The sequence below is a fragment of the Myodes glareolus genome, chromosome 3 (assembly GCF_982192425.1).
Source record: "Myodes glareolus chromosome 3, mMyoGla1.1, whole genome shotgun sequence".
Lineage (NCBI taxonomy): Eukaryota > Metazoa > Chordata > Mammalia > Rodentia > Cricetidae > Myodes > Myodes glareolus.
The window spans coordinates 2,607,324-2,627,836 of NC_142028.1; the positions used below are offsets into that span (position 1 = coordinate 2,607,324).

Sequence of the window (20,513 nt, forward strand, 5' to 3'; positions counted from 1 at the left end):
GCATCTAATTGCAGTCTGCTCTTTTGTTTCCTGGTGCCCAGACCCAAATAATCACACAGAAGCTATATTAACTTCAACATTGCTTGGCCTCTTAGCTCAGGCTTCTTATTAACTGCCTCTTACATCTCAAATTAACCCATTTCAATTAATAAATGTATCAACATGAGCGTGTGGCCTACTGGTAAGTTTATGGTATCTCTTTCCTTTGGCAGCTACATGGCATCTCCCTGACTCTACCTATTATCTGTCTAAATCTCTTCCAGTCTGACTTTGTTCTGTTCTGCAATAGGCCAAAGAAGATTCTTTCTTAACCAATGGTAATAAAACAAATTCACAGCATACAGAGGAGAAAGCCATGTCATCTGATTTTCAGAATAGCTTTATTTGTTCTATTGCAAACAAAATATTGCTACATTAATGTGTACTACATTCATAGTTCCTGCTACTTCATGGGAAAGACATAGAGTTGCTTCAAATTAATGTAAAATTTTCAAATTCTACATCTTTTATGCTGTGTATTGAAAGTTTATTCCCCTTTAACTTTATTCAATTGATCTTTACATGACATGTATGCCATGAAAAAGTAAACACATGTGATATCTTGCAGTGTACTGTAAGTGAAAACTTTTCTACAAAACTTACAATTTATTCTTGACAACTGGGACTACATGTATGTTAATTATTCAACCCCGCCCCGTGTGTAGAAGTAAAGGTTGTTGGAGCCGTGAATAAGTATTCTGATTCAATAACAGTTTGATGTATCTCACATAATTGGAATATTACTATATTTATCCTCTCATAACAGGATTATTTCATTGTGTATGGTGTTCTCCATTTTATCCCTGTCACCATACCTTGCATCTTGATGGTTGAACAAGAGTCTATGTAGACAAAACTGTTTGGTCCCATCAGATAACTTAGCCTTTCCATCTCAAAAAATGCACAGAGGCTTATATTAATTACAAACTATTAGCCTATAAGCTCAGACTTATTGTTAACTATCTCTTACAACTTAAATTTACCCATAATTTTTACCTATATTTAGCCATGTGGCATGGTACCTTTTCTCAGTAAGGCATTCTCATCTTGCTTCCTCTGCATCTGGCATCTTAGTGCATCTCTGCCTTTTCTCTTCCCAGAATTCTCTTAGTCTGGCCACACCACCTATATTTCCTGTCTGGCTACTGTTCAATCAGTGTTTTATTAAACTAATATTAGTGACTAATATTTACAGTGTTCAAGAGAATTATTCAACAGCATATATTGTTTTGTGTAAAGTATTTTATTGTTCATCCATCCATAGTTGGATACTTAATTTATTTTCATATTGGTAATTACACAGTATATCAGAGTAAAAGGAGTGAACACATTTACCGTTGATAGCCTAGCTTGATACTTTTTAATAAGTTTTTCTAAGTGGAAATTTTGACTTATACAACAAATAACTAAATCCCAGGCGACTATGAATTAATCCTGACAGTTTAGAAGCTCTAGGCATACCTTCATTAGATTCTGGGAGCCAGCTCCAACAGTAGACATGTCTCATGAGGATGTAAAATGTTGGCAAGGGAAGAAATGAGTCAGGCACAGTGGTCTGAAGAATATCCCAGCCTGACTGACTACTAGACAGAGTGTTTCTTTATTTATACAAATTAACGAGAAGAAGGCAGAATCACAATTTTTTTCAAAAGATGCAGATTATATTATTTTTCTCCACACATATGTTTGATTTTCTATAACATGTCTAGGGTCACAGGTTCAGTTACAATTAATAAGTACAGATAGAGCAAACAGATTTTACTAGTATTACAGTCCCATAGCCCTATTTTTAAAAATCTACTAGACTGGTTTGTTAGGGCATGTATATTTAGTATGTAACACCCTGTTTCCAGACAGGTTTCATTTGCAATTTCAAAGAGATGAGTAAACAGAAAATATCTGAACCATTCAGGTAAATCACCATGCCTTGACTGAATAGTGTACTATTAGTACTGAGGATACAAGGTGCTATTCATTAATTAGCCTGTCACTGAACTTTTAATTTTCTAGGGGCATACCCTACATACTCTCGCATTTAGTATGTTACTTATTCATCAAATTCTGAGCATAATGTAAGAAAAGTTTATCAGACTTCTTGGTTAGTTGGAGCTCGTCAGTTTTCTTTAAGTTTACATTATTTTAACTATCCTGTTTGAGTTTGCTTAAAAGAAGATGTTCCAAGAAGATCCTAATCCTGGAGTCGTAGCATCATAAAGAAAGTTTCTAGCATCTTCGCGCTTGTCACAATCTCCAGGGATAATGGAAGATTTCTGAAGAGGCCCAGCTAAAACCATCTCCCTGAAAGTGAGAGGGATAAAAAGTTCAGGATGTTCCTAAAGAGACTCAGATATTATAGTCTCAGGAAAAGATTATAATTATATTATATTATAAAATGAATTATTAAAAAGCTCCTGCCCCCAAGCATGCATCAAGCAGTGGTCAAAACCAAAAGTGAGAGACAGGATGACAGGCATGGCAGCTTTCAGTTTAGCTATGCTGGAATTGTGCCAAACAGCTGTGTGGCTTCATGTCTCCAGTGGAGAGCATTGCCAATTAGAGTTTCAAAAATATTGCTTGTAATTATTTCTTGGTATCTCCTCATGGAGAGTATTTATTCTTTAAAAAACACACATAAATGTATCTTGTAACATGAGTGCCGGCTTGTTTGTGTTTTCTGTGCCTCCCAGTACCCCACAGCTCTTTAGCGACAAAGAAAATAACACAGAGGACTCTGTAAGTTATAAAGCTGATTGGCCCATTAGGGCAGGCTACTTATTAGCTAATTCTCACATCTTGATTAACCCATTTTTCGAATCTATTTTAGCCATGTGGCACAGTACCTTTTACAGTGGGGCAGCTCACATCCTGCTGCTTCGGTGATCTGGACAGGAGTGGGAGGAATCAACTTCCTCCTCCCCAGAATTCTCCTGCTCTCCTTACATCATTTCCACTTCCTGTCTGGTTTTCCCACCTACACCTCCTGCCTGGCCAATCAGTGTTTATTTAAAACATGGTTGACAGAATACAGACAATTTTCCTGCACCAGTATCTCAGAAACTCGCCCAGGCTAAAATCACAGTGGGAAATGAAGATAGGAATTTCACAGAAGATAACAAAGTGTCTCGTTCTAGTTCTGCACCTCTCTCTCTCTCTCTCTCTCTCTCTCTCTCTCTCTCTCTCTCACACACACACACACACACACACACACACACACACACCTATAACTAGTGAACATCCCAGATAAGAAGAGATAAATAGTAAATAAAAAGACATGACTTTATTTCCAGAAAAGAATTTGAGAAAGCAAATGTTCTGTGTGTCATTATGTTGTCTTTCTAATCCTAAGTTGTATTTACAGATCTAACAAAGATCCCCAACCCTGAAGGATGTACACAAAGAGATTCATAAGGAAAAATCTTTCATGTAAGTTAGTGTAACTAGTGACTGTTTAAAATCCATGTGTTCATCATTTTGGGGCGCTATGGCTGGAGAGCACAGACTCTTTGGTTCACACACCTACTCATACTTCAGGTTTTGAATAGGCCATCCAGAGTTCTCTTTGTATCATAAATGTGGAAATATTGTATACATACCACATTATTTTCCCAAAAGATTGTGATACATCATAGGTCAGTGTGTAAGAGGGTTGCGCAGATACACTTACTTACATACCCTTTTGTTAATTCAGACAAAGACAATTATTGACTGCATCTGACTATTATAGATTGTTATTAATAACCCTGAATGTTCTACCTATATATCTAAAGAATCTCTAGATCTACACACATAACTAGAGTTGAGTGCATTTTAAAAGTTTTCAGCATTTATGTGTATTATTATAGGCATGCACCTTAAATGGTATTACATTTGTACATGTCTTTTAAAAATATATTTATTTCCAAAAATTAAATTAAAATGTTTGAACACAATATAATACTACTAAAAATCCACAAATATGATAATATTTGAAATCTCTTGACAGCTTTTCCAATGAACACAAATGGAGACCCACAACTTTACAGTGGTGACTGAGTTCATCCTGATGGGCATCACTGACCATCCTGAACTGCAGGCCCCATTGTTCGGACTCTTCCTTGACATCTATCTGATTTCACTGACGGGAAACACGGGCATGATCATCCTCACCATGGTGTATTCCAGGCTAAAACTCCCATGTACTTCTTTCTCAGACACCTGGCTATCACAGATCTTGGTTATTCAACTGCTATTGGACCTAAAATGTTAGCAAATTTTGTTGTCATTCAAAACATGATATTATTCCATCTTTGTGCTACACAGTTATCCTTCTTCCTTCTCTTCATTGCTTGTGAACTTTTCATCCTCTCCATGATGTCCTATGACCGCTATGTAGCCATCTGTAACCCTCTACTGAACAATGTCATCATGTCACAAACCCTATATTGGGTGATGGTGGCAGTCCCTTATGTTTACAGTTTATTTGTCTCCCTCATAGTTGCCATAAATATTTTCTCTTCATCCTTCTGTGACTACAATGTCATACATCATTTCTACTGTGATGGTCTGCCCTTGATATCTCTGCTCTGATCAAATACAGATAGAGCTGAAATGATAATTTTAGTTTTATCTGCTATCAACTTGATTTCCTCCCTTTTGGTGATCCTTGTCTCCTACTTTCTCATTCTTAGAGCTATTATCAGGATGAACTCAGCTGAAGGAAGGAAGAAGGCTTTCTCCACCTGTGGGTCTCACTTGACAGTGGTCACTGTCTTCTACGGGACTTTGATATTTATGTATGTGCAGCCCAAGTCCAGTCACTCCTTCAACACTGACAAAATAGCTTTCATCTTTTATACCCTGGTCATCCCTATGTTGAATCCCTTGATCTACAGTTTGAGGAATAAAGATGTAAAACATGCTCTCAGAAAGACAGGGAAAACTATATGCAGTTACTTCTCATAGAAGTCACAGGACTTAAAGGTTATCTTATTCCACCTCAAATAAATTTAAATGCTTTATATGTTTCAGTGAGGAAAATACTAAAAAGTAACTACCCTTCTCTAAAGAAGAGAAAGATTGTAAACAAAAAAAATTAAGAAAGAAGGTAGCACAGAAAATCATTTTAAAGAATACAGACCTAAGGATGGTAACAATGTGGTTTTATTAGTTTATGAAGAAGTTAAGGAAAGGTGTCTTGAGGGTTTAAATAAGATTTGTCAACTGAACTTTACAGTGAACTGTCTGGAGTTCATGTGTATCTTTGCATTTATTTATATTAAAATGCATGGTTATTATTTTAGTAATTGCATTTATTTGCTTTTCATATACATTGTATAAACTGCGTTAAAATATCTTGATCACAATATCGAATAAGTGAAGTTTGTCACTTTGTTATTATGGTCCCAGTAATATCAGAGCTCACAGGTGCTTTTCTGTCACCGAAAATCCTACCTCCTGATTCTGTTTTATTTCTTTTTCACATCACTTCAGATATGATTGCAGCTGCAGTAGTTAATGTCATATATGTATTGTTTAAATAGCTCATAATTACAATATATCATTTAATGTTGTACAATGTTTAAATAGCTCATACTTACAATGTATCACTTAATGCTGTACAATTCCCGTGTGTGTGTGTGTGTGTGTGTGTGTGTGTGTGTGTGTGTGTGTGTGTGTATGTAGCATCATGGCTGGATTTTTCATGGGAATTCCTATTACTTTATTTTGTCTTGCTATTGTATTTATCTTAATTCATTACCCCTCATTTCTCTTTTGATAATAGAATGAAAAGCCTGTTCTGTAATTAATTGGAATATAGAGGCAAGTTTATGAGGATTCTAAGGTCAGTCTCAGATACATAATTAGTCTGAAGTCAATCTGAACTACACAGAGTGACTCGAGCAATGAAAAAACACAAAATCACTAATAAAGAAATAACTTTAGGTTTTGTTTGACAATAATTTTGTGGGTTTGACACAAAAGCTAATCTTATACATTACCGGATTGTAGAAAAACATAGCTATAAAAATATTTGTGGCAAAGAAAATCATTGCCAGTAATCAAGCTGATAATAAAAATATGAAAATATGATATTTACAGTGTGTATAAATTTTCAAACTTTGTCATTCCTGCACTAGAGACTGAGTATTGGGCAATCTTTGAGAAACATCGTTGTGTACCATCTAAATATATACAGTACAATATTTACATAAACAACATGTAGTAAACTATTAAGACTTAATAATAGTTTAATTTAATAAACTTATCAATTAATTTGAACACAGTATTGTCTCAAAAAAACCCTCCAAACCACATGGGAAAAGCAATTCTACATCATAAATCCTCTTGATCTAAAGGGTTGTAAATAGTGCTCAAAACAGTTTTCTCAGTAAATAGCAACAGAAAATTCCAGAATTATTGTTTGTTTGATTGTTTGTTTAGTTTTTATTTTGATTCAGCACATTTTCACTTTGTTAATTTCTAACAGAAGATAATGAAGTACAATCCCTCTGGGACATTTCCTGTAGGTTTTGTCACTAATAGTTAAGTGGATATAAATAAGTGAATTAGAGGCATTCGTAGTGTATTCAAACCTTCATGTGCTGTTTCTTTAGATACAGTGAACTTCAAAACATCTGAACAATTTAGGGGGCTACAATCTAAAATGTCAAGATTAAATGTAAAATTTTTGTTTGATATTTCATTTAATAAACATGTTGCCTCTTTATGTGAGTAAAAATCCCATGTCATTTTTTTTTCAAATTCTGATTTGCTCAGAGTATTGCCTAGCAATTAAAATTAGTATTTTACCTAGTGAAGAAAATCTACACTCAAAAGTTTCATTATTGAGGTTAAAAACAGTTCTCCTTAAAGAGTTGGAATAGTCCCAATTAATGGATATACTTCAAAATAAGGATATATCTGAATGCATAGAAAATAAAGAAATTCCTTTAGAATAAATGTGCTAAACCAGCTATGTGTTATGTTTTGATAAAAAGAAAATACACATAGTAAAGTGTACCAATTAAAGAAAAGAAAAACAAGACACACCCTCCGCCAATGCATACCTTCCTCTACGCCTGTGGGACTATCTGGTCCCTAGAGGGTGCAAAGGCGATGCATGGCTAATTGCCTATGAGCTCTTTAAGGCTGAGAGCCAAACTTGGGGTGAGGATACACATTCCAAGGCTGCCAAGGCCTGTGCCACAAAGACCTTGTCCCTCCTCACTTGGGCTAGCAGGTGGCACACCAATCAAAGACAAACAGCACTTCCACCTATACATAGCATGCCAGGAATATCTCTGTTCCCACCCATCCCCAAGGAAGGAAAAGGCAGAATAGAGTCAGTCAGAAAATTGTTAAGAGATAAGAGGTTGCACAAGGTGCTGCTCAAGTCGATGGTGTGAAACAGCTGCTCTTGACACCGCCCAGAGGGTCATCTCTGCTGCCTCCGCATGAATCTTCCCTTGCAGCATCCTTCATTTCTCTGGTCTGTCTTGCTGGCACCCAGATGTATGTCAGCATTCCTAGAAAAACATAAACAAAACTCTCCTCCCAAATTAACATTTAAGAGTACTAAAAACTCAGTGTAAAAATTCAGCACAATCAGTACTGGAAGTAGGCTGGTTTTGAACTTAGAGACCTGTAGGTCTCTGTTTTAAAGAGCAAATCTTGTTTGCCTGTGCCATTACAGCAGGCCTTAGAATTAGATGGAATTGCTTTCAAACAGAGCGTTTCTGTCTGTTGCTGTTTTTCCAGCAATATTTTGAATTAAAAATTAAGTGTAAAGAATGCAAGAGAAATCCTTTCTCTGGGGGAAGCTGTCACTGCTAGTCCCCCTCTTTTGTCTAAAACCAAACAGTTGTCACTGGGAATTGAACTTGCAACCTCAGGAAGAGCAGGCAGTGCTCTTAATCTCTGAGCCATCTCTCCAGGCCCCTCTATTCAGATGAAAAAAACCTCTAGGTCTAGTATTGTTTATTCCACCCGTTGCCTGAGGCAATAGGTCCGCCTTCGTTACCTAGGATACGGGTAACCAGGTTGACGCGATTTTATTATGATAATTACGACCAGTCCTGCCTGAAGACTTTGAGGGAAAATGGGCGTCGACAGCCGAATCTGGCTGCTTCCTGCTGAAGAAGGGACGATGTAAATTTTTGGGGGGATAAATGTTTTTATCTGACTGTGAATTTTTGGCGACCGTGGCTGTGACGGGCGGCAGCAGCAGCGGACAGCGGCGGCGGCTGCGACAGCTCCGTCTCTGAGGCACGGCCCATTGTGGTGCACTCCGCATGGTCCATGCCTTTGCTGGACCATGGTACACCGCCCCAGGGTACACCTGCGAACTGTGTACCCTGAATGTGCCTGCCCATGTTGCTATGGAAACGCGGCTCAGAGTTTGGCCACTCTCCGTCTTTAGCAGAGCCGCTGCTCACCCAACAGCTTCCGCCCCAGTCAGGGCAAGTTTGCTCAGGTGCTGAAAAAGTCCTCCGAAAACCACAGCCCCGCCAGAAGGCCGGGACACATAGCCTCTGATGTCATTCATACTTTAGCCCGCCTACATCGCCCTAGCGACCTGGCTTTTCGTAGACACCTCTGTGGACTCCAGCAAACCCCTGCCAGCAACTGGTTAGCATGGCCACGCCTCCCAGACGAGTTAGCACTTTCCGGTGCAGTTCTGCGTCTCCCTCCTGAGTAGCTGGGACTACAGGCATGCGCCACCGCGCCTGGCTACTTCCCTGTCCCTAATCAGGCATCACCGCTCATAGGCGGAGCCAGCAGCCGCCAGCATTCCCCGCTCGATCCAGTAGCCTGTCTTTCTCAATCAAATTTAAAGTTTTCTGTACGTGAGAGCCAGAGACTGAGCTTTCTTATCAAAGTTAGGCGAAAATCAACTCCAAAAGCTCTGTGGCTCTTTAAGAATAGGAAAGGCAGTCCTCAAACATGATCAAGCCCGCCTCCCTACGAGACTGTTGCCCCCAGTCTCTATCAGCGAGTTGGGACGGAAGCCGTGGATCTCCCGACCATAAACCTCGCTTTTTCTCCAGCTCCACCTGCACTGAACTTGAGGGGTTTTTCTTCCCCGTTGCTTTTTGTACCTTCTTTCAGATACCTTTTCTTTAATTCTTTCTATTTTCTTTTCTTAGGCCTATACTTTTTCCATTCTTTTTCCTCCCCTTTCTGGAGGATTTAACTGACGTCACTCACCGCTCCACACGTAGGGTTCTGAAATATCTTGGCTCTCTGAGTCCGGTGTCTGATTTCAGTTTTTTCCCGGGCTTTCAGCACCCGTTGTGGCGCGCTTCCTGACCAGCAGGAATGAACGGCCACGAAAACGAGAATTCCTTCCCAATCACGTCTTTATTCGGAGCACTCGGTTGAGGAAAATTGGGGGAAGGAAAGAGAGAGTGCAGGGACGAAAGAAAGCTTAGAGAGAGGAAGCAGCACCCAGAGGCAGCTGCTTTTAAACGGTGGAGAGGCTTGAATACTGTCCTGATTGGTTAATGCCATTTGCTGGTCTGCGCATGTGCAGGCAAGGGTTCTCAGCCCCACGTGGCTAAGCCAGGTATGGACTTGTATACCTCCAAACTGCAGGACCACCTGTGCTTCCAGGTGGCTCCCTACAGTAAAGTTTTAAAATTTATATGCAGCTGGGCATGGGTATTTCTTTAGGGGACATATCCTTGAAGAACAATGAATCTCCCTTATTAAGCAATCATAATACAGCATCAATAGATTCTCAGCTAGGGTTAGGCCTTCCTCACCAATTCCACCTTCATGCTTTAACACTTTTGTGGCTTGATCTCTCATCATTCTTGTGCATGAAGTCACATTTACTTTCAATTCATTAGCACAGCAGCCCTAATGAGTCTGGAAACCAGAGTTTGCCAGTTATCTTGGGCTGCACCTGATGCTTATACTCTTTGAAGACCCACACCTCTCCTAGGATGATGCTTGGCAGCAAACAGTGTGACACAGATGTCACATTTAGGGATGAGTATTTTGAAGTCTTTCATCGTTCACACCCTGAGCAGTTTGGGTCTCTTTTAGTCACTATTTACTGGGGTAAAAAAGCTTCTGTGATGCATGTTGGTGACACCTTTATATTTGAATATAAAACTTTAAAGTTTCCTCAAGATGTTATCATTTTATCAGGATCATCATAGTAGATTCTTCTGCAGAGTCTCTATCCTAGCTGTTCCCAGGTCCTTGACTCCTTAAATGTTTCAAGATGTCTATCTTGCAAGAGTTAGTTTTCTCTTTCCACCATGAGTGATCCAGGGAACAGAACCAGGTTTGGGGGATTAGCAATAAATTCTGTCATTAGATGAACCATCTCTGGAACACTTCTTTAGTCTTTGCATCTCTCACCAGGATTGAGAATTATTATAAGAGAGTAAAAAGACATTAATTCACAATTAAGTTAAGAAATATTCAGTAGGATTTTATTATTAATTCTTGAATGAAAATTTAAAAGAATTTCACAACTTGGCTAGTATACTTCCTGTGGTATACATGTGAGTACTCAAGTATTTTAGATCCTAATGCTAATATATATGGATAGATGTACATAAGTAGAATTTTTTAATCATAAAATAGAAAGATAAATAAATAAGTTTAGTTTAGGAGCAGCATTCTTAAACAATTAGTTTCTGTCTTCTAGGCATTGCGTTAGACTTCAACTATTCATGTGCAATCAGTGATTTAGTTAAAAGATCCATAGTGAGAAGAGTTTTTATACTTTCATATATTGCATAAATTGACCCACAAAACACTGGGTTAAGAACCATGCAAAGAATTTTAACTGTAATTCCATACAGATAGAAAGGAATGTGACATGGCCCTTATTATCAGCAGTGTGTTCAAAGATGATCATATTCACTATGTTCAGCGATCTCTTAACGGTCCAGTATTAATACCAATTCTGTGATTTCTTATTCTTGTTGCTGCTCAAGCTGAAATCATATCAGTAACAATTTTCTTCATGTTAATGAAGACTACACAAAGAATGTTAATTATCATGAGCAAATAAAAAATTACCCAAAATGGTTATCATTTGAAGATTTAATAGATGTATATGTTATAGACTGTCTGATTCCTTTAAAATTCTTTTATCTCTCACAAATCATGTATAATACATGTTCATTTTATATATTCTAATAAGAGTTTTAGATGAATTATTACCAATGTAACTGTTATATACAGTTCATTAAGTATATCATATATACATAAGTTAGTATGGGATGGATTTTAATATCTAAATTTGCATATACTCTCCTGATTCTTTATGACAAAATTTGAAATTCTAAGATCCAATTCCTCTATGTATCTTTCTAATTTCTGCTTATTTTCTGCTCCAGAAATTTTTAAAAATTTCATTCATTTCTATGTATATTCTGACAAAGTTTTTTACATTTTGCATTAAGATCTGAAAAGATGTTATGTTTAAATGTATAAACAACACTCCAGTATTCAGTAAAGATAATAATTCTGAAAAATATATTTGGCTCTTTCCATTTACTTTTAACACTTTTGACAGAAAACAACTTTGTCTTTACATATAGAAAAATGTACAGTTCTTTTTTTAGTTTACAGCATAGCAATCTAAAGCAATACAATAGAAACATGCATCTGTTGAAGAATTTCCCAAGTTAAATATGGTAATATTTTCATATGCATATATAAAATATATTGGGGACATTATCTATAATAAAAATTTGTTTACAGAACACTTAAAGCATTTTTACCATACTGTTTATTTGTAGATTAAACAGACAGTTTTTTCCAGTGTTTTCACTATGAACTGTCTTATTTGCCATCTCTTTTTAGTCAATAAATGTTGGTATTCAAAATATTCAGCAAAATGCTAGTGTCTATTCCACTATATTTTAGTCTATGAGATATTGGATGCATTCACATATTAACTTTGGCTTTTGAAGTTACCTACAAAGTGTTCTAAATTAGATTTGCCAAACAAATGTTTAGTTCCTAATATACAGAAAGACTTCAAATCACACCAAATTACCTATGTAATTGCAATTTTTCTTTAATCATGTTTGTATATTGTCACAACAAATATCTGAATGCACATTGTTTCTGAGAGTTTGGAACCTCCAGGCATCACATCATTAGACTCTCAAAAGTTTGCACGTAATTAAAATTTTTGACATCTCAAGAGGGAGAATCTCTAGGGTTTAAAACACACATAAACAGATCTCAGAAACCTATTCTAAGAACCACAGTGGGAAATGAAGGCAAGAGTCTCACAGAAGGTAAAAAGAAAAGTATCTCACAGTGCTCTGTAGTTTAAGCATAAGGAGATGTGGGCATCTATTGCTAGACTTTCCCCATCTAGAAATTCTAATTCTGATTCAGTGTCTATTCTTACAAATGTTCCACAATGCCTAGAAAGAAATAATACTTCTTCATTTTTGGATTTCATGTTGTTTTTGTACACTTTCACTGAGATTGAGAGGTCAAATGCTACTATCTTTTAAACATACATAGATATATTTTTTTATAAAAACCTCCCCTCTTTGTCTCTCTCTCTCTTTCTCTCTCTCTTTTTCTCTCTCTCTGTCTCTCTCTCTCTCTCTCTCTCTCACACACACACACACACACACACACACAATTTTATAACTAGTGAATGGCCTATATTAGAAGAGATAGAAAATGAATAAAATGAGATATTTTTATTTAGAGAAAATAATTTGAGAACAGCAGTTTTAAGTTCATCATCATGCCTTCTATCCCTTCCTAAGTTATAGTTGGCCAGAGAATTACTAAGAATCACCTACAAAATTGCAGTAGCCCAGAGTGACAGAGCATCTAGGATGAGGAGAGCTATCCAGAGACTGGAAGATGAGAAAGAGAAATTATAACAATGTTTGATGACATACATGAATGAAATGCTACAAGAAAACCTATTATATTAATCTAAATCAGGTAACTGAAACTTTTACAAGTAATTTTCATAGAGTAAGGGTATACATTTGACTACTTTTCAATATTTTGACTTTTATAATATTTATTTCTTCATTATTTACTTATTTTTGATTGGTTATCTGTAAGTACACTTTTGCTGGATTAGAGGACAAGAGCTTGAGACTGTACACCCCTTCCATTCTTCTGTCTGCAGGCTCATATGCAGCTCCCCACACTCAGTGGTTCTCTCTCTGGACAGACGCTCTGACCGATATCCTGAACTTCCGTGTGGAACTGGAGTTTGTGTTTCACAAAGGTGTGAACACCATCACTTGAGTGTCAAGAGACACCCTTCATACCTTTATGACAATAGGAAAGTTTCTTTATTTTCTACTGAATATTATCAATTTTCCAGAGATTATAGCTTGAAAAATAGCACTCAAGCAATCCGTGAACAAAACAATCTATAATAAAGTATATTTTGTTTTTCACTGAGTACTAAATCTATTCAGAGGAAACCATTTTTGTCTTTCCTTACCTATAATAAAATTGACAGCCAGCACCTGTACGTTAGTTTGTGTGTGTGTGTGTGTGTGTGTGTGTGTGTGTGTGTGTAATTGTATAGTAAATCAATACGAAAGGGACAAAGATTGGATGATTTTCAGTTCTGCAATAAAATATGTTTTTAAATTGATTATTTGAAGCATTTTAAGTGAGTGATGTGCAAATTAAATGCAATCACCTGTAAGCAGAATGGTGAGACTTGGGGAATTTCACAGCCGTTTTCCTCCAAGACTGAAGTTTCTGCCATGATTACTATTGCAAATCATTTTATTTCTGCTTTTACCAAGAAAACATCAACATATATGTAGGTATGTATGTATGTGTGTGTGTATATATATATATATATACATATATATATATATATATTACAAAAGTAATAATTGTTCCTTTCTCTCTGGTGCATTAGAAGTATTCAGACATGCCTTTCTGGAATAGAGAAATTTATTGCATAGTGTTCTATGTCATATTTGGAAGATGGTCCTGGGAACTAATGACACAGAAAAATGTTTCTATTCCTCACTTGCATCATGCAAAAGACATCATAAGGAACCTTGGTTTTGTTTAGGGATATCTACACCGCAGTTAAAGTTTTATCCAGTATCAAGTATTAAACATCTATGACAACACTGGGCAACAATATTTAGAAATGCAAATACTAAAAGTTATATTATTGTAATATAGTACCTCTTAATCAATGGGGAACATCCAGATTTTGCTAATAAATCAAATTTAATAAACTTCCTTAATTTTTCCAGACTTCCTCATATTTTTGTAGGTTATTAGGTATATCTTGTGTCTGACTCATGATATAAAAACCACTTAAGTTATAATCAAAAGTGTTGCTATAACAAAAGACAAATTTATATAAAAAATCTATTTTTAGTTTTTAATATTTTTAGTGTTCAAATGTTTTATTTTTGTTTTATTGAAAATAGAGTGTTTTCTAACATAATATATCCTTATTATGTTTATTAACACAGTTATGAATAAAACATCAATTCAAAATGAGAGCAAACTGTGAAAATTGCATCTTGTCTCTTAGAGCAACAGACTGTGACATCTTGGGTGTACCCTGTTTTCATGACCAACTTCTCCTTTGCTCATTTTTGCAGATCTAACAAAGTAGTAAAATCCTATTGTGCATGATACACACATCCATTTATAAGAAAAATACTTGCAGGTAGGTTGTTGTGTCTAGTGACTGTTTAAAATCCAAGTTCATCATTTTGTGCCTAAGGCCAGAAAGTACGAAGTTGTTGGATCATTTACTTCAGGTTTTCAGAGGTCCATACAGAGATCTCTTGAATTTATATATGACAAAAAGTGTTTTATGAATCTCACTTTATTTTCTCAAGGAATATTTGTGTATAGTAAGTAGTGTGAAAAAGTATGGCAAAGACATTCTTACATGCTGTTTGGTTTCTTCATATCAAGATATTTCTAAATGAGGTGTTCGATGCTACTCTTATTCATAGCTTTGATCAATATGAGTTGAGAAAACAACTGAAGATGTTCCATGTTACATCCTAAAATTCTGTAGATCTACACAGAAATTTAGCATTATGTGCATTTAAAAAAATTGGTATGTTTACGTATGGCATACATACATCTTACATGTTACTCCAAATATATAATTATCAAGTATCAGACCATGGTACTAATTATATCAGAAATACAAATAGTATAAGAATAAGTTTGATCAATGTGTGCATAAATCCAAATACCTACAATTCCAATTATTCACATTTTGAAGACTTAATCTTATTTTCTACATATATTTATGTGTGTACATATATGAAATACATACATATATATGTATATGTATATATGCACATTCACCTTAATTTATACCCAGAGTATCAGAGTTTAAGATTGTATACTGTCAGGGTTGAATATTTGATATAGAAAAATTATTTTAAGATTAAATAATGTCTAATATTTGATTAAAGGTACAATTTTCATCAAATTTGGGAAAAGCAAGTGTTGCTGGCAATGACTTATGTCAATCTCTGATAAATTTACCATTAGTTGAGGCTCAAAGATACATATCTGTGTCTTTGTTTATAGTCACGTGTTTGCAATTGTGTGTATCGAATGATTGTATATCGTGGTAAATAGGCTTATTTAAAAAATAGTCCACATTTTTGCAAATATTTTATTTAAGATAGTCTTAGTAATATGATATTTAAAATCTATTGACTGTGTAATGGTCTCTACTCAGAATAGATTTTCCCATATATTTGGATGGAGACCGACAACCTCACAGTGGTGACTGAGTTCATCCTGATGGGCATCACTGACCGTCCTGAGCTGCAGGCCCCATTGTTTGGACTCTTCCTCATCATCTACTCGATCTCACTGACGGGCAACATGGGCATGATCATCCTCACCATGGTGGATTCCAGGCTGCAGACACCTATGTACTTCTTTCTCAGACACCTCGCTACTGTAGATCTTGGCTATTCAACTGCTGTGGGACCCAAAATGTTAAGAAATTTTATTGTAGATCAGAATACAATACCATTTTATTTTTGTGCTACTCAAATGTTTTTCTTTGGTATGTTCATTGTTGCTGAATTTTTTATTCTCTCTGCAATGTCTTATGACCGTTATGTAGCCATCTGCAAACCACTCTTCTACACTGTCATTATGTCACCAAGAGTGTGCTGGACACTTGTCGCCATTCCCTACCTCTATGGTATATTTGTCTCACTTCTGCTTACCATAAAGATTTTCACTGCGTCCTTCTGCGGCCCCAATGTTATTACTCATTTCTACTGTGATGTTCTCCCCTTGTTGTCTTTGGCCTGCTCAAATACTCATGAAATTGAGGTGATACTTTTAATATTATCAGCTTTTAATTTGCTTTCTTCTGTTCTGGTAGTCATTGTGTCCTATCTATTCATTCTTGCTGCTGTTCTCAGAATAAACTCAGCTGAGGGCAAAAGAAAGGCTTTCTCTACCTGCGGGTCCCACCTGACAGTAGTTGCTGTCTTCTATGGGACTTTGATATTCATGTATTTGCAACCTATGTCCGTTCATTCCTTAGACACTGATAATGTGACTTCCATATTTTACACCCAGGTTATACCTATGCTGAATCCATTAATCTATAGCTTGAGGAACAAAGATGTAAAAGATTCCCTTAAAAAAACAATGGAAAAACTATGCCATGTTAAAAGTAATCCAAATAATTCACAATAGTGGAGTAAACAAGAACAATGGGAAAGTAGAAGATATTCTCTCTCTCTCTCTCTCTCTCTCTCTATATATATATATATATATATATGTGTGTGTGTGTGTGTGTGTGTGTGTGTGTGTGTGTGTGTGTATTCATGTATTACACATACATATGTGTGTTTGTAAAAAATAAATAAACATAGCAGCACAGAAGCATTGCTTCAGAAGGAAAGTGCAAGAGAAGAGTTAACAGCATTAAAGTCTATGTGTGAGTGAAGGGAATAAGATTTGTCAGGTGGATTTAAATGGATACTGTATTTCGGGTATTACAATAAATCACTCATTATTAATATGTGTCTTGGTTTTACTTCCTGCAAGTGCTCTGTTTGTATTTTAGTACTTTTACACATTTGTAAATTGACATGAAATCGAACTTTATCAGTCTATCCAGAGGTGCTATAGATTGCTTAGATAATAAGGTTTCATTCATATCAATGTGCTCATCTATCCACATTCCACCCAGACACAATTTTCTGATCTCTCATTGCTCCCTTACTTTTCTTAATTCATCCACAAATGGATATTTCTTATATTTTACGTCCTGGCAATTGCACATTATGTCCCAATAAGCAGGAACACATACATTTATCTTTGAGAACCTATCTTCAATAATTTTTCATAAGTATAAGCTGAAATACCAGCTTATACAACAAATAACTAAATTGCAGTTTAACACAAATTGATCCTGGCAGTTTTTATAACCATCAAACATCATCTCATTAGACTCCCAACAGTTACCTGGTAATAATAACTTCTCCTCAGGGAGAATCTTTATGGTTTAGAAACACACATAAATAGATCTCAGAAGCCCATGCTAAGAACCGCAGTGGGAAATGAAAGCAGGAGTTTCACAGGAGGTAACAAAGTGTCACACGGAGCTGTCTAGTTTAAGCATAAGGAGATGTGGGCATCCTTTGCTAGGCTTTCCCCATCTATAGTTTCTCATTTGAGATTTGCTGTCTGTTCTTCAAATATTCCTCAATAGCTGGGAAGCAATAATACTTCTTAATTTCTCTACTTAATATTCTTTTTGAACATGTTCACTGAAGTTGAGAGGGCTAATGCTATTATCTATCTTTTTATCATACAAAGAAAATTTTTCTTAAATATTTTTCTTATATAGCATCTCATCTCTGTCTTCCTCTCTCTGTCTCTCTGTCTCTTTCTCTCTGTTTCTCTCTCTCTCTCTCTCTCTCTCTCTCTCTCTCTCTCTCTCTCTCTCTCTTCTTCTCTGCCACATACACATATACAGAGGTTTATAACTAATAAAGGGCATAGAAGAAAAGAGACAGAAAGTAAATAGCAAAGTAATTCTAATAAGCAGAAGAATTTGAGAACACAAGTGTTAAGTCTATTATTATGTTATCTTTCAAAACTTCAGTTATATTTGGCTCAATATTTCCTAAGGATTTAAAAGATTATTCTAATCCAGATTGGTTGAGCATCTAGGATAAAGAAAAGAACTATCCAGAGACTGAAAGGGAAGAGAGGGAGCAATTAGAACAATATATAAGCAAATTATGTTAAACTAACTTTAATAATTGAATCTTTAACAAGTAATTTTTATGGATGAGCTGTATAGTTGTGATTGTTTTTCATTCTTTAAAATTTTTACATTTATTTACTATTTTTATGTGTGATTGCCCATGTGCAGTGGTCACAGGAATAGTGCATTGGTCAGTTTTCCCCTTCTGTGCTTGTGTCCTCGGGCTCACACTCAGGTTCAGACACTCTGGACATATCTCTCTGACCTGTTTCCTGAACCTTTGAGGAGGGAACTGGATTTGTATATCAAAGAGGTTGTAAATACTTTACTTTTTTCATTGTCTTTGCTAGATACTATTAATTTTCCAGAGATTATAGATTTGAAAAATAACATTTAAGTAATTGGTGAACAAAATAATCTATAATAAAGTATTCTTTTCTTTTCGGTGAGTCCTCAATGTATTCAGAGGAAAACCTTCTTGTCATTGCCTATAAGAAAGTTCTCAGTCAGTGATTGAAAATCAAACTGATACAAAAGGAACAAAGAGGGGGTGCTTCAATTATTCAACAATTGATAGTTTTACATGTCTACTATATGAAGGGTATATATTGAGCATGGAGTAATATTAGTTAGCCACACTTTAAAACAACCCTGTAAGTGACTGAGGTATAAAGGAAATGCAATCACCTGTACACAGAACAGTGAGCTCTGTGGTAGACCACTCCCATTCTCTCGGAGGCTGCAGCTTTCATTATGATTGCCACTGTAAATCATCCTATTGCTGGTTTTACCCAGCAAACCTTGACACATACACATGTTTACAAAAGTAATAAATGTTTCCTTCCTTCTGTCTGGTGCATTTGAAGCATTTAGACAATCCTTCTTGAAGTGTAGAAATTTAATGCATTGTGTTCTATGGAATATTTGAAAGATATACTTGTGAACTTTCTGTCCCTCAATTGTATCCATGCAAATGCCATCATACTGCCCTTTGATTTCTTTATATCTATACCACAGTTAAAGTTTAATCCAACATTAATCTTTGAACATCTATTGGGCACCCATATTTAGAAGTGCTACTACTAAAAATTATACTATTGAAAAACAGGACTCTTAATCAACTGAAGATATTGAGAGGTCATTAATTAGACTATTTTAAAAAACTTGCTCACTTTTATTTCAGATTTCTTCACGTTTTGTAGGTTCTATGAATATAGGAGTTGTGTTATAAGAGAAGCGTTCTTTCAAGAAAAGAATAGTTTATATAAAGAGGGCTATTTAAATGTTTTTATTCTGTTTTTTAAGTTTCATATGATTTATTTTTCCCTTTATTGAAAATAGATTATTTTCTCATATAATATATCCTTATTAAGTATATTGACAATAAAATGAATAAATATTAATTCCAAATGATAACAAACTTTGAACATTTTCTTTTGTCTGTTTAAGCTACACACTGTGGTAGCTGATGTACATTCTGTTTTCTTGACCAACTCTTTATTTGTTCATCTCTTCAGATCAAACAAAGAAGTAGGATCCTTACATATATGATGGATACATACATTTATAAGAAAAATACTTTAATGTAGGTTTGTGAGTTCAGTGACTAGTGTGGGAGAATTGTCTGTATTCTGTCAATCATGTTTTAAATAAACGCTGATTGGCCAGGCAGGAAGTGTAGGCGGGAAAACCAGACAGGAAGTTGGAATGATGCAAGGAGAGCAGAAGAATTCTAGGGAGGAGGAAGCTGATTCCTCCCACTCCTATCCAGGCCACCAAAGCAGCAGGATGTGAGCTGCCCCACTGAAAAAGGTACAGAGCCACATGGCTAAAATGGATCAGATAAATGGGTTAATCAAGATGTAAGAGTTAGCTAATAAGTAGCCTGACCTAATGGGCCAATCAGCTTTATAACTTATAGAAATTCCTGTGTGATTTATTTTTTTCTTGGACTAAACAGCTGGGGGAACAGGGCAGGACAAAAACACAAACAAGCAGGCCCAACATGTTACATGAGGAAAGGACAAGGAGAAATCGTGGCAACACTTCTACCCTCCAATATTGATGCAACAGGTAGCTCGGTCTCAGCTGGTCAGCTGCTCTGCCGAGATCTGTTTTCTACAGATTCTCTTTCAAACTGGTGCGCTGCTGTGGCTCTCGCCCATGCGCTGCAGAGGAACGCTACCCAGAAGGAGCAGCTGCTCAGGGTCCAGCTGGCCACAAGCATTGGCAACCCATCAGGATATGTGTGGTTGATTTTCTCTGGGGCCTGCCAGCTGTG

At 36.1% G+C, this 20,513-nt stretch overlaps 1 protein-coding gene and 1 pseudogene across 1 annotated transcript; both read left to right on the forward strand.

Moving 5' to 3' along the window:
* Positions 1-4,039: 4,039 nt before the first annotated feature.
* LOC146894204 (olfactory receptor 8K3-like) lies at positions 4,040-4,980 on the forward strand (annotated as a pseudogene).
* A 10,770-nt stretch (positions 4,981-15,750) lies between these two features.
* Positions 15,751-16,710, forward strand: LOC125407202 (olfactory receptor 8K3-like). The gene has a single exon (XM_048444605.3). The coding sequence runs from the start codon at positions 15,751-15,753 to the stop codon at positions 16,708-16,710; it is 960 nt and encodes a 319-aa protein (XP_048300562.2).
* Positions 16,711-20,513: the final 3,803 nt, after the last annotated feature.